This window comes from Triticum urartu, chromosome 4 (assembly GCF_003073215.2).
Source record: "Triticum urartu cultivar G1812 chromosome 4, Tu2.1, whole genome shotgun sequence".
Classification (NCBI taxonomy): Eukaryota; Viridiplantae; Streptophyta; class Magnoliopsida; order Poales; family Poaceae; genus Triticum; species Triticum urartu.
Window position 1 is genome coordinate 152,147,344 of NC_053025.1, and position 14,129 is coordinate 152,161,472.

A 14,129-nucleotide genomic window follows, 5' to 3' on the forward strand; every position below is an offset into this window, starting at 1 on the left:
AATACATCGTCATCGAACGTTAAGCGTGCGGACCCTACGGGTTCGAGAACTATGTAGACATGACCGAGACACATCTCAGGCCAATAAGCAATATCGGAACCTGGATGCTCATATTGGTTCCTACATATTCTACGAAGATCTTTATCGGTCAAACCGCAACAACAACATACGTTATTCCCATTGTCATCGGTATGTTACTTGCCTAAGATTCGATCGTCGGTATCATCATACCTAGTTCAATCTCGTTACCGGCAAGCCTCTTTACTCATTCCGTAGTGCATCATCCTGTAACTAACTCATAGTCACATTGCTTGCAAAGCTTATAGTGATGTGCATTAGCGAGAGGGCCCAGAGATACCTCTCTGATACTCGGAATGATAAATCCTAATCTTGATCTATGCCAACCCAACAAACACCTTTGGAGACACATGTAGAGCTTCTTTATAATCACCCAGTTACGTTGTGACGTTTGATAGCACACAAGGTGTTCCTAAGGTATTCGGGAGTTGCATAATCTCATAGTCAAAGGAATATGTATAAGTCATGAAGAAAGCAATAGCAATAAAACTTAACAATCATTATGCTAAGCTAACGGATGGGTCTTGTCCATCACATCATTCTCTAATGATATGATCTCGTTCATCAAATGACAACACATGTCTATGGTTAGGAAACTTAACCATCTTTGATTAACGAGCTAGTCAAGTAGAGCCATACTAGGGACACTCTGTTTTGTCTATGTATTCACACATGCACTAAGTTTCCGTTTAATACAATTCTAGAATGAATAATAAACATTTATCATGATATCAGGAAATATAGATAACAACTTTATTATTGCCTCTAGGGCATATTTCCTTCACCCTCAATGTGCAACGAAGAATCACTCCAAAGTTCCTATCTAGCGGAGATCATAAGAAAAAATCATTTGTAGGGTACGAAACCATCTCGAAGCTATTCTTTTCGATCGATCTATCCAAGAGTTCGTACTAAAATAACACCAAATAATTTCATATTCATAATACTCAACCCAACACAAAGAACCTCAAAGAGTGCCCCAAGATTTCTACCGGAGAAACAAAAGACGAGAACGTGCATCAACCCCTATGCATAGATTACCCCAATGTCACCGCGGGAATGCGCGAGTTGAATGCCAAAACACATATCAAGTGAATCAATATGATACCCCATTGTCACCACGAGCATTCATATGCAAGACGTATATCAAGTGCTCTCAAATCCATAACATTATTCAATCCGATAACAACGAAATCTCAAAGGGAAAAACTCAATTCATCACAACAAGATAGAGAGGGGAAAACACCATATGACCCAACTACATTAACAAAGCCCAGGATACATCAAGATCATGCCATCTCAAGAACACGAGAGAGAGATTAAACACATAGCTACTGGTACAAACCCTTAGTCCCGAGGGTGGACTACTCCATCCTCATCGTGGTGGCCGCCGGGATGATGAAGATGGCCACCGGAGATGATTCCACCCTTCGGCAGGGTGCCGTAACGGGGTCTATATTGGTTTTCGGTGGCTACAGAGCCTTGCGGCGGCGGAACTTCTGATCTAGGTTAACCCCGAGGGTTTTTGGAATATTTGGGATTTTATAGGGCAAAGAGGGGGTGCGGAAGGCCACCGAGGTGGGCACAACCCACCTGGGCATGCCCTGGTGGGTTGTGCCCCCTCGGTGCACCCCCCAGGTGCTGCTCTAACCCACCGGATGTCTTCTAGTCCATAAAAAATCCACAAAAAGTTTCGCGGTGTTTGGATTCCGTTTGATATTGGTTTCCTGCGTTGTAAAAAACAAGCAAAAAACAGCAACTGGCACTGGGCACTGGGACTATAGGTTAGTCCGAGAAAATGATGTAAAGTTGCTATAAAATGATTGTAAAACATCCAAGAATGATAATATAACAGCATGAATACTTCATAAGTTATAGATACGTTGGAGACGTATCAAGGAGTCGCAGAGGGGAGTTGGGGCCAAAGACCTAGGTGGCAGCGGGCGTCGGGGAGGCCTGAACCCTAGCTGGCGGCGGCCATTGGAGGCGGGGGTCGGGGAGGCCAGCTTCGGGGAGATCGGTGGGGGCGTCAGGGAGGCCGGTGGGGGCGTCGGGGAGACCGATGGGGGCGTCGGGGAGGCCGGAGGGGGCGTCGGGGAGGCCGGAACCCTAGGTGGTGGCGGCCATTGGAGGCGAGCGTCAAGGAGGCTAGAGAGGTCATCGAGGAGGCCAGAGAGGGCGTCAGGTTGCGATGACCGGCGGGACGGCGACTGATGAGGACACGACTACCTTGGATACGACCAAAAATATGGCATACATGCATATTTGTCAAGTGATTTCTAGTGCAAACTATTCAACAATCTATTTATGTTATCCAGAACAAAAATACTTCACACACTTGTGTTTTGTCTAATTGCAGGTGTATGAGAAATTTGTACAATCCAGATATGAAGATAGGGGAAAAGGAGAAGTTTAGGTTCTGTTCAAAAAGTCCTCTCACGTCACTTTTGGGCCAAGAGAAGATAGAGTCCAAGTCTCTCACGTTCTGGATTCACATTCGGACTGCACGGACATACCTGACTCAAAACGCCAACAACTTTTTCATACGGACTCCGAATTGGGTGATTCTTTTTTTGTTGGAAAGTAGATTTCGTCCTCTTTCCAACCCAATGGGATTCACCTTTAAATTCGTCCGGAGCGTTGAGATATGGACAAAACGATCTGACACTGCAGCAGAATCTGAGTCAAACAACAAGTCCAAAGGTGTTGCATCACCTCCACTTGGGCCCATGAGCCTTGTACGACCTAGGGTTGGTTTTAAGCTGCCTTGGGACGTCCTCCCACCTACTTGGCCGCCACCCTTGCTCCTATATAAGTAGATCCATCTAGTAGCTTTTTCCTTGGAATTTGTTTAGTTAAAAGTTAGCCATTGCAACTTCGTGTACTTCGTTTGTGTCCAACGACCAGACCAAGACCGCTTACGGATCCCCACCATTATGAATACTTCATCTATATTCGCAATATTCAGATTGCATTATCATATTCTTCGATTGCGTGCAGGAATAGACCTTCGTGGTCAGGCTGATCGTGCTTCCGGCATCGTCAGTAACCTCAGGAGATTGGTTTAGCGATTGCTAAGGCGCAACGTCGTGCACGTTTGTAGTCGGATCGTCAAAGTCGACTCCACCAAATCGATAGTTATCATCTCATCGAAAGATCGGGACACCCTCGCCTCTATCAAATGGTATCAGAGCCAGGTTGCTCGGTGAGAATTTCCAGTTTCCCCTAGATTAGATTTATTTTCTTACCTATTATCCAAGAAAAAGCCATAAAAAAGTTAGATATATTCATCCTTTTGTCTAAGCCAGTCTGAGCCTTTGCAATTTTCTTTTCATTGTTTGCGTTATTGAATTATCGGTTGCACCGTCGTGTCGAGTTGCTGGTCTTAGTGTCTAGTTCGTTTAGAGTTTCGAGTTCTGTTCACATTGTCACGTCGCCGCTGCATCATTATCCTTTCCGCTGTCCACCACACCATCCATCAATTTCCACCACGTGCTACCCATAGTTCATTGTCACAACCATAGTTGAGGTCGTTCACACCTTCGCTTGATCCAATCTGCATCTTATCTAGTTTGTCTTGGAAAGAGAAAAAAAAAAAAAAAAAAAAAAAAAAAAAAAAAAAAAAAAAAAAAAAAAAGTCAAAGAAAAAAAAGAGAGAAATAAAAAGAAAAAAAGTGTGAGGAAAAACAAAGAAAAAAAACATAATTCGGATCTATCTAGACTCAATCTCGTAGTTGAATTCGGATTGGAATCTGTTTTGTGCACTGCTCAGTAAAACAAGCATAACTTCCTCACACGAAGTCAGTTTTGGCTCCACAAGTACTCAAATAAAAGCTAGCGACGAGCCGCATCTAGATAGTTGCAGAGGAAGGTTCACTATTTGACACCTCAAAATCGTCTTCTAAATAGGTCTTTTTGCCCTCCGAAGTTCGCGAACACAGCTTATTCCAGTTTTTCAAGCCAGTTTCAGAATTCTTTGACTCCTCATATCAACTCGGAATTGAGTGATTCTTTTTGCATTGGAAAGTTTGAGTTAGTAGCATTCTTTGAAAAATTGATGAGAAAATTGGCTCAAACTTTTCAAGAGGAAAGTTGGAGAGAGTTGTCGTATATGCTGCTTGGCAGTTGTTTTTCATCATTATCTTTACTGCCGTTGTGATATTCACTTATATCTTGCTGTCCAGAGCTACTTAGTATCCTTCATTGATGCTAGTTGTGCTACGCCGCGACCTCATTAGTGTTCTAGGCTCGCGTCTCTAGTCCGGTCTAGCCTAGGACCAGCACAGTACCGTCGTTGAGCGTTTATTCAATATTGCATCTTTGAATTGATTATTGCTAATCTTTTGCTACCATATATAGCCAACCCAACTCCACATATTTCTACACCGTGTATATGTACGTTCCCCTGGCAATCGCTTTACACAATCTTTGGAGTTATTTGACACCGCTAGTTGCCTGTCACCACCTGCCGCATGGTAAGAACATGTAAGATATTAATATTTGCTTTACTGTGAGCACTTTACAACCATATCCTAGTAGTTCATAGGAACATTATTCTCGAATTTTGTTTCTTGTTTCTACTAATCATGACAGATTCCGGAGATAGAAGTTCTTGGACGACGGACACATCTTCACCATCACGAGAGTTGGGACAACACACACAAGCACATGGTCAGGTTTTCTCTTTACCATCATTTGAGGGTAGATTTAATCCTGCTATTTATCTAGCTTGGGAGCTTGAAGTAGAACAAGTTTTTTAGTCACCATGATTTTTCTGAACTTGAGCGAGTATGAGCTGCCACTAGAGCATTTACTGGTTTTGCTTCTGTTTGGTGGAGTGTGCATTGTAAGAAAAACATTGATAACCAACCCACAAGTTGGAAATATTTGAAAGATGTAATGAGACAACAATTTTTCCCTCCTTACTATCGTCGTGAATTGCTTCGCAAATTTGAACAACTTCAACAAGGCAACAACACTGTTCATGCTTACTACCAAGAGTTCAAATCTTATATGCATCATTGCGACATAGAAGAATCTGAGGATGATACAATGAATAGATTTTTTGGTGGTTTGAACCATGATATTCAGACACGATTTCAATATATTCCTCGTTGCATTACCGGTATGTATGTTCGTGCTTGTACCTTTGAGAGACAGTTACAAGAGGATGCATTGGGTGACTACAACAACTACTATTCTAGTTCATGCTCACCACCACCGCTTGGTTCCTCCACCGTTGCACCTACTAGAGCAGGCACACCTCAGATTGTGAGCGCTACATCATCTCAAGAGTATGGTACATTGCCATCATCCGTACCTACATCAGCTACATCTTTGCGACAAGGTAACTGTAAAGCTATTGATGATATAACTTCACATGAGAATGATGCATGCCTAGTTAACTTGAATACATCATGTGTTGAGTTACCTGTTGATTTGAGCGCATCACCTATTTTAGAGAATCATGTTACTATCATGAATGCATCATGTGATCAAACAACTGAAATACCAACAATTTTGAGTGCACCCAATGAATTAACCGTTGATGCAAAAGAATCAATGTTTAATCATTTTGATATGACCTCTAATCTTGGTGATGATTCTGTGTCAAATGACTTATTGCATGTTTGCTTATTTAAGCATGTTGTAGCATGTAAATTTGATGCAAGTAAGGTTTATTCACCAATATTGGGATGGTTTAATGATGAATATTGTCAATATTTTCATATGAATAAGCGCTTCACTTATATGTGCAAACTGAGTTGCAATACTTTCATGCCTTCTACTTCTTGTGATAATATTTTGGCTTTATATTTAATTAACTATAAAAGTTACTCATGTATACATGTGTCATATGTGCAAAATCCATGGGAAGTAAAAATGGATGACATATACATATACAACATGTACACCTTGTCTCTTTTGTTAGCCACATTTCAGATTAAGCAACGCCGAGGACGGCTTTATTTTCAAGAAGGGGAGGATGATGAGGACATGACTACCTTGGATACGACCAAAAATATGGCATACATGCATATTTGTCAGGTGATTTCTAGTGCAAACTATTCAACAATCTATTTATGTTATCCAGAACAAAAATACTTCACACACTTTTGTGTTTTGTCTAATTGCAGGTGTATGGGACATTTGTACAATCCACATATGAAGATAGGGGAAAAGGAGAAGTTTAGGTTCTGTTCAAAAAGTCCTCTCACGTCACTTTTGGGCCAAGAGAAGATAGAGTCCAAGTCTCTCACGTTCTGGATTCACATTCGGACTGCACGGACATACCTGACTCAAAACGCCAACAACTTTTCCATACGGACTCCGAATTGGGTGATTCTTTTTTTGTTGGAAAGTAGATTTCGTCCTCTTTCCAACCCAATGGGATTCACCTTTAAATTCGTACGGAGCATTGAGATATGGACGAAACAATCTAACGCTACAGCAGAATCCGAGTCAAACAACAAGTCCAAAGGTGTTGCATCACCTCCACTTGGGCCCATGAGCCTTGTACGACCTAGGGTTGGTTTTAGGCTGCCTTGGGACGTCCTCCCACCTCCTTGGCCGCCACCCTTGCTCCTATATAAGTAGATCCATCTAGTAGCTTTTTCCTTGGGATTTGTTTAGTTAAAAGTTAGCCATTGCAACTTCGTGTACTTCGTTTGTGTCCAACGACCAGACCAAGACCGCTTACGGATCCCCACCATTATCAATACTTCATCTATATTCGCAATATTCAGATTGCATTATCATATTCTTGCTTGTTCTTTGATTGCGTGCAGGAATAGACCTTCGTGGTCAGGCTGATCGTGCTTCCGGCATTGTCAGTAACCTCAGGAGATTGGTTTAGCGATTGCTAAGGCGCAACGTCGTGCATGTTTGTAGTCGGATCGTCAAAGTCGACTCCACCAAATCGATAGTTATCATCTCATCGAAAGATCGGGACACCCTCGCCTCTATCAGCGACGCGGCAACCGGAGGGCTGGGTGGCGGCGGCTATTGGAGCCGCGTGTGGCGATGGGGTCTGGTGCGGGGTGGGGGTGTTGGGTTGTTGGCGATGGGGACATATATTGTTTGGGTCATTTCGAAAGTGGCCCCACAAGTCAGTAGGGGCAACCATAGTCTTTTTTGCAAATACTTACAGCACATTGTCTGGTCAACTACCTAGGATTAACAGTCAACTCACGGAGGCCTAACAGAATGGCATTTGTGGTCAAAATTTAAGAGTGGCAATAGCAAAATGTCGAAATATAGAGTGGCATAAGAAAAATTGGCAGAATCTGGAGTGGCAAAAACAAAATTTTCCCTAGAATAATAGGTTACCATGCTGCACTTTAGGCAACACATAACCAAACAACGACATATTGCATATGAGGAGCACATACATGCAACCAAAATGTCGTGCTTGCGTTTGTGCTGCCATGTAGTGTGGGGCCTTGTGGGCATTCAAACAAAGTGTAGAACCTGGTTTATAGCATGTATGTAGGAGGTACGAAATTGATGCAAGGAACAAAACCAATTACACCCCAACATTGTTTTTAGGGACATTTACATTTGTGCCCCTAACCCGAACTCACTACACAGATCCCCCAATTTTGAAGCATGCTCAAATTTGCCCCTGTGGCATTATGTGCCCTTACAGAAATGCTCCTCCATGCCATTTTCGTCCGGTCAAAGTCCTTTGATCGTCAATGGGGCGTTTCCTGGACATATTTGCCCATCTATTAACTTATCACTTACATGTGTGTCCTACCCTAGGAAAAAGAAAAAAAATATGTCTTATTCACTCTCCCTCACTTATAACACAAAAAACTCTCCCTCATAACCTCTATCTCTCCTTGACATGTGGGCCAAGGACCCAATTGAAGTGTCAACACCAGTCCACATGCTCCAAAGCAAGGCGAGCCTCGGCTGGTGGGCGTCGCCGATGAGGGGCGGCACGCCTGCATGTGAAGACCAAGGGGACGGGCTCGGGGTGGTCTTTCGAAGGTTTTGCAGGTGGTGGTCGAGGCGGATGGCGGCGGACTGCGCCGCCATGCACAGGGAGCGCCCGAGACATTCCGCGGAGGACGTCGATGCTAGCTGTCTCGGTCGAAGGCTAGATCGAGACCAAAGAGCACGGCCATGTGCCCCTCTGGCCGTCTCTCCTCTGCCCTGCACGGTGAATTGGGCCTGGGGCCGCCTATAGACGACGGACGGGACTCTAATCTCCGCCATGGATGTCCTTTTGAGCTCCTAAATTCGTCCGCCCCGAGCCACCGTTGACCTCCCCGACCTTAGTGTCCTCGTCGCTGAAATCTTGTGGCTCTACTCCCCTCTTCCACTGCTCGACCCCGTTCCCGGAGCGCCCTGCCCGAAGCCGGCCGCCATGACTGACCTCGGCTGGTTCGGTCGTGTGCGCGCGCCCACCTAGCTACGAGTGTCGTGCCCGTGAAGATGAATTGGTGCGCCAGGAGTGCCTCACACAGCTATACTGCCCACCTCGCGCTCTCCTCCCGCAAATGTCTATAGCCATGTACGGCGAGCCGCCGGCGAGCGCAGCCGGCCGGGCATGCATTTGGGACGTGTGAACCGGTGTTGACCCTGGCAGTGGGTCCCATGGCCCACATGTCAGAGAGAAAGAGAGTGTGTGTTTTTTTTATGTTTGTTGGGGTCCATCTGTAAGTTAGAGAGAGGGGATGAGATAGTGAGTTTTTTTTTAAACTTTGGGCAGGTCCACGTGTAAGTTACATATGCATAGAAGGGCAAATATGCCTAGAAAACGTCCTATTGATGGTCAAAGGCCGTTGACCAAACGGAAATGACACAGAAGGATATTTTTATAAAGGCACCTAACGGCAGAGAAGCAAATTTGAACATGTTTCAAAATTAAGGGTAAATCTGAGCAGTGGGTTCGAGTTAGAGGCTGAAATGTAAACGACCTGTGTTTTTATAAGAGTAGAGATAAATGGTGTTTACTATTTGAGCAACATGCCTCAAATAGTCGCCTATTGGCACATGAGTGACCGAGTTGGCCGACCAATTTAACGCTAGATAAATTGAATGTTGGTTCTGATTTTGGTAACCTTCTACAAGGTCCGGTCCGTGTCCCTTTTTTGTTTCCTTTTTCTTTTCTATGTTTTCAAAGAAGTTACCATTTTTTAAAAAATGTTTGGATTTTTTAGAAAATGCTTTTAGATTAAAAAAGTAGATTTTTTGTGTGTTTTCAAATATTGTTTGGAATTTACGAAATCCGCATTTTCAGAATTTGTGCACAGTAAGAAAGCATTTTAATTTTTTTAAGTGATTCCATTTTTTTAGAAAATCATAACTTCATTTTTCAGAAATTTGAAAAGTTGTTCACATTTTCAGTAAATATTTTATTTTACAATAAAATATATTCGTATTTCGAGAAAAAATATATTTGTTTCAAAAAGGTTGCTACAATTGACCTTTTTTAGAGAATGCAATAATAAGTTAAAAAAAAGAGAATGCAATAATGAGTTTTTTTTTTAGGATCAATATTGAGCTGATTGCTACAGTACTGAGCGCTACAGAGTCGGGCCGGCCCAGTCGTTGCCTTCTCTGTGCGTCGGAGTCCCCGAGATAAATATCGACTCGTTCAGTGTGTGCCAGCGAGCCCATCCATAGATTCATCTCTCCTCCCTGCGTTAGGGTTCCACTCCCATTCCTCCTCCGGCCGCCACCTCCGCATCGACCTCCTCGGTTGCCATGGGCATGGATGACCACGAATTCCGGCTGCTCACGATCCCTCCGCCCATCCACCCCGAGGATCCGGACTCTCCTCTTCCGGAGACCATCCTCATCGACTCGTTCGGCTACCTCAGCAACCGCACCAACGCCACCACTGCCAATGGCCGCAGGAGCAGGACCAAGAAGAAGGGCAAGCGCATCCTGGTCACCTTCTGGCCGGCTGCCCCGCTGCGCGTCTCCTGCTTCACCGTCCACTGCCCAGATCCGAAGGCCGACGCGTACGGCAGCATCCCCAAGGTCTGCTACACGGAGGACGGCCTCGCCCTGCTCTGCGTCACCATCTGCCCCGAGCGCCAGTACATGTACGCCAAGAACATCCGCTACTTCGTCTACCAGGCCGGCACCAAGAACACTCCGCCGTCGGTCAAGCTCGTCCACTCGCCCCCCGACTTCACCTTCTTCGACCACGAGGTCGCGTTGCTGCGCCGCCGCGACCAGGACATGTTCTTCATCGCCGTGCTCCGCAGGGCCTTCGTTGAGCGGGAGTACACCGACGGGCACTTTCATCTCCACCTGTACAGCTCCAAGACAAAGACATGGAGCACCAAGCTGATGCGCCTTGATTCGCCGCCGGATTTTGAGTTCCATTCTCGCAACAAGGGGATCACCATCGGAGGGGAGCATGGCTCCGTTGGTTGGGTCGACCTTAGGCGCGGCATTCTCATCTGTGACCTTCTCCTCCTTGACAGCAACCAGAGCCTTCGCTACGTCCCGCTGCCTTCGCCGCTGTCGCCCGAGCCACTACAGCGTTATCCGTTGTCTGTTCGGAACATCGTTGTCCTCCAAGGTTACATCAAGTATTTCGAGATGCACAATAATGTCAGACCGAGCTCATACACTGGAAGCTCCCCGATATTAGAAGGTTGGATTGCTGCAAAAAAAAGATAAAAATTTCAAGCATTGGTTCTGGTAGTAACTGGGAGGAGGACTGCACTATCAGATGCTCTGATGATGTCCCGGTGGATAACCATGTGTATGCCCAAATGTTACCTAATCCGCAGGAGGGTGATGATACCAAGCCAAACCTGAAGAAAATTTGTGTAGGCTATCCTGCTCTTAGCTTGCATGATGGTGATGTTGTTTACCTCATGCACACACCTGTTCCCCGGGAGGGTAAGGCCTGTGTGATTGCTCTTGATATGAGGAACAAGACTGTAAAAGGTGTGGCTAATTTTGGCTCTGGAAGACCCCTGGGTTATCATTTCACCTACCTTGAGAGTGGGATCTCCAAGCATCTAGGCATTCTCTCATCGACCAGGTAATTTTGTTTAGAGCTTTCACATTCTTGCTTAGCAAAATGAGGTACAAACTGAAGTATCAATGGTAAACCAGCTTGTACGGGCAGCAGGAGAGTACTTTAGGTACTTTTACCGAGTGGATGTAGATTTGTTACATCTATGTTCTTATTATGTTTTGAATGTTAATCTCACAAAAGAATGTGTTCCATCGTCCATTATAATTCTGGTTTTCATTATTTATTATTTGGTTTGATCATGTGCAGCTACCAGCTAGTATTCTCTAGATCTATCTGATTTGTTGTTTCAGAATAACTACTGTATTTGTTTCAGGATGGTGAACATTGTGTCTGCATTTAACTTGTTAGCATTTACGTTTCCGTCCAAAAATTCAGCACTTGCTGCTCCCTGTTACCACATTTAAATTCCGTGGTTTCTGTTTGATGAGATGTATTAAAAAGGCTTCATTCAACGCACAAAAGTAAAAGACTGTCCAGCTTAACTTCACCGCATTGTTCCCTAACCGATGTTTCTGCTTGCTTATGGTGTGTTGCACATGAATGATTTCATGAGTGCGCCATGTGCTGTATCTTGCACGCCATGTGGTGTAACTAAACCCTATTGATCCACAGCCGTTGTTGAAACGGTGCACCAAGGAAATAATCCTATAGTTGGCTTATTTGAGGGGAAAATATTGCACACCATTGGTAGGTTATCTCATGCCCAGGATTCAGCTTCCATGCATTGCGTGTTTCGTGACAATTTCCCGGGCCATTGTCTATAAACAATAAGATGCACTATGTGCACGAATAAAGCAATGTTTTCCTTCGTATTGTGCACCTTCTTGGTACATAATCTTGCTTTTGTGTTAATCGTTTATTTCTTTTGTGGAACCGAAATTATTTCCATCACACAAAATAAGCAAAATAGGTAAGCTTAGCTAACCCAGCTGTTTCTTAGTGGGACAAAATTGGCAATCCCTATGGTTGGCTTATTTGAGGGGAAATATTGCAGTGGATCTGTGGCCCCTGTAAAAATGGCAGTACATTTAGGGTCTCCCTCTACTTCATATTAGTTGTCATTCTAGTTTTGTCCAAAGTCAAACCTTTCTTTCTATCTTGATTCTTGAATAACTATCGGTTTCTAGAAATGCGTATAGTTTAGTGTGAACCCCATTTTTCACCCCCTAGTTTAACAATTGGCCCATTTAGCAGAATTTCTTCCCACTTATCCCATTTAGTAAAAGTTGTGTCAGCTTTCACCCCCTTTTAAACTTAACCCATTCTGTAAGGTTGCACCGAGTTATCAGCTCTACATGGCTTTGCAATATCAGAAACATATTTTGCCCTGGCATATTTAATATCCGACTACCTTCTCAGGTCCTCATCTGTACCTTTGTGTGGCAACTGTTGCTGCCACAATGTTCTCACCTTCTGCTAGCCAGATAGAACTAAACGCGAGAGCTAGCCAGAGCATAATAGGGCACTAGTAGTAGTCCACTTAAGTAGAGTATTTTGGTTGTATTTTTGGTAATTATTGTTTTTGTTCTAGTACTAGTACGTAGCATAAAATTTCTGTGTGCCATGCATGTACAGGATAAGTGTGCATGCTCTAGCTTCTCTTTTCAGGTTTCAGCCAAGCGATCGATGAAGCAAGCGACAGTAGCAACAACCAAGATTGTAGTAGAAGCAGCTAGGATTGTTGAAGTCGCGCATGCCCACGTAGACCTGATGAACGAGTCCTACCAAATATAACTGAATAAACTGGCAAATGTTTCACTAAATAGGAATGTTAACTGGTGAATGCGTTCAGTACTGTCCCTATATTCGTACCATTCGTCAGATATTAGAGTTAGACTAAATAGGGTAAACAGGAGGAATTCCTATTAAATGTGGTAATTGCTATCACAAATGTTAGACTATGGATAAAAAGTGAAATTCACTCTATAGTTCGAGATTATAAGATTTATATTTTTATATTTGCCATGAGAATTATGCTCGTCATTATACTGTACAAATTTATAGGAATTGATGGCCGAAGATAGAAATGTTAGACTTGGGACAAATCTAGAATTTGAAACACAGGGAGTTGCATGGAATGGAAGAGAACTTGCAAGTTCCGGAAACTGGGTGTTGTATGACAAGAATACTCAATACAGTCAGAAAGAGAGGGCGTGAACAAAATTGCTAATGTTAGTAAGAGCAGAGCGGTTGTTGGAATTTTAATTTAATTGGATAATAGTTTGTTTATGGGTCTTTATAGTCAATGTTTAGATGATTTAACCTCTGCAAGTAGATATTTCATATCATCTAATAGATTTTTTTTTACTGTCGTTTATACAGGCAAATATCGAATGCTGCTGAAACAAATAGGGATGTTAAGTAAGAAGCTTGTACAGCAGGCTGCTATGATTGGTGTGCAGGCTGGAAAGAAGTTTGAGTTCAAATTGTTCGAAGGCATGGTCAAAGCCCCGGTCCAAAAAAAGCTTAAGATGTCTTTCCTACCTCATCCGTGATGCGTATGATGTGTTGCATTGCCAATGGACTTGTATTACTAAAAATCTTCTGCATTGTATCGACTATATTTGTTGGCCGTGTGTGTCCACTATGGTCTATGCTAGCCATGTGAGGTCTATATATATATAGACTTGCTAAACTAAGCCTAAACCCAATCTTTTTTATCATTAATTTCCTAGTGGTAACTGGATGTAGTTGATAACTAATTTTAGTGAAGCCTTTACGTCCGGCGGTGCGTGCGCTGGTTTATCTGGCTCCATGGTCGCGGGCTGTTCGTCCAGTAGTGAAACATTACTGCTCGTATCTTGCTCTCGTAGTCAGGGCATCTTCAAAGTCGACCCTTAAATCACTTGCCTACATCTTCAAAGTTGACCCTTAAATCACTTTTCTACGTCTGGACCTTCGAAGCCATCCAACATAGGCATGGGCCGCCATTCAATATGAGCATGTATTGGTCTGTTTGACGGTTTAGACCCTCAAATCACGCGATCTTTGTTCAGTAGTGAAACATTACTGCTCGTATCTTGCTCTCCTAGTCAGG

General features: G+C 43.7%; 1 protein-coding gene across 1 annotated transcript; it reads left to right on the plus strand.

Annotated features, from left to right (window-relative positions):
• Positions 1-9,670: 9,670 nt before the first annotated feature.
• Positions 9,671-13,674, plus strand: LOC125553712. The gene is made up of 2 exons (XM_048717447.1): positions 9,671-11,095; positions 13,415-13,674. The coding sequence occupies exon 1, from the start codon at positions 9,796-9,798 to the stop codon at positions 10,723-10,725; it is 930 nt and encodes a 309-aa protein (XP_048573404.1). The 5' UTR covers positions 9,671-9,795; the 3' UTR covers positions 10,726-11,095; positions 13,415-13,674.
• Positions 13,675-14,129: the final 455 nt, after the last annotated feature.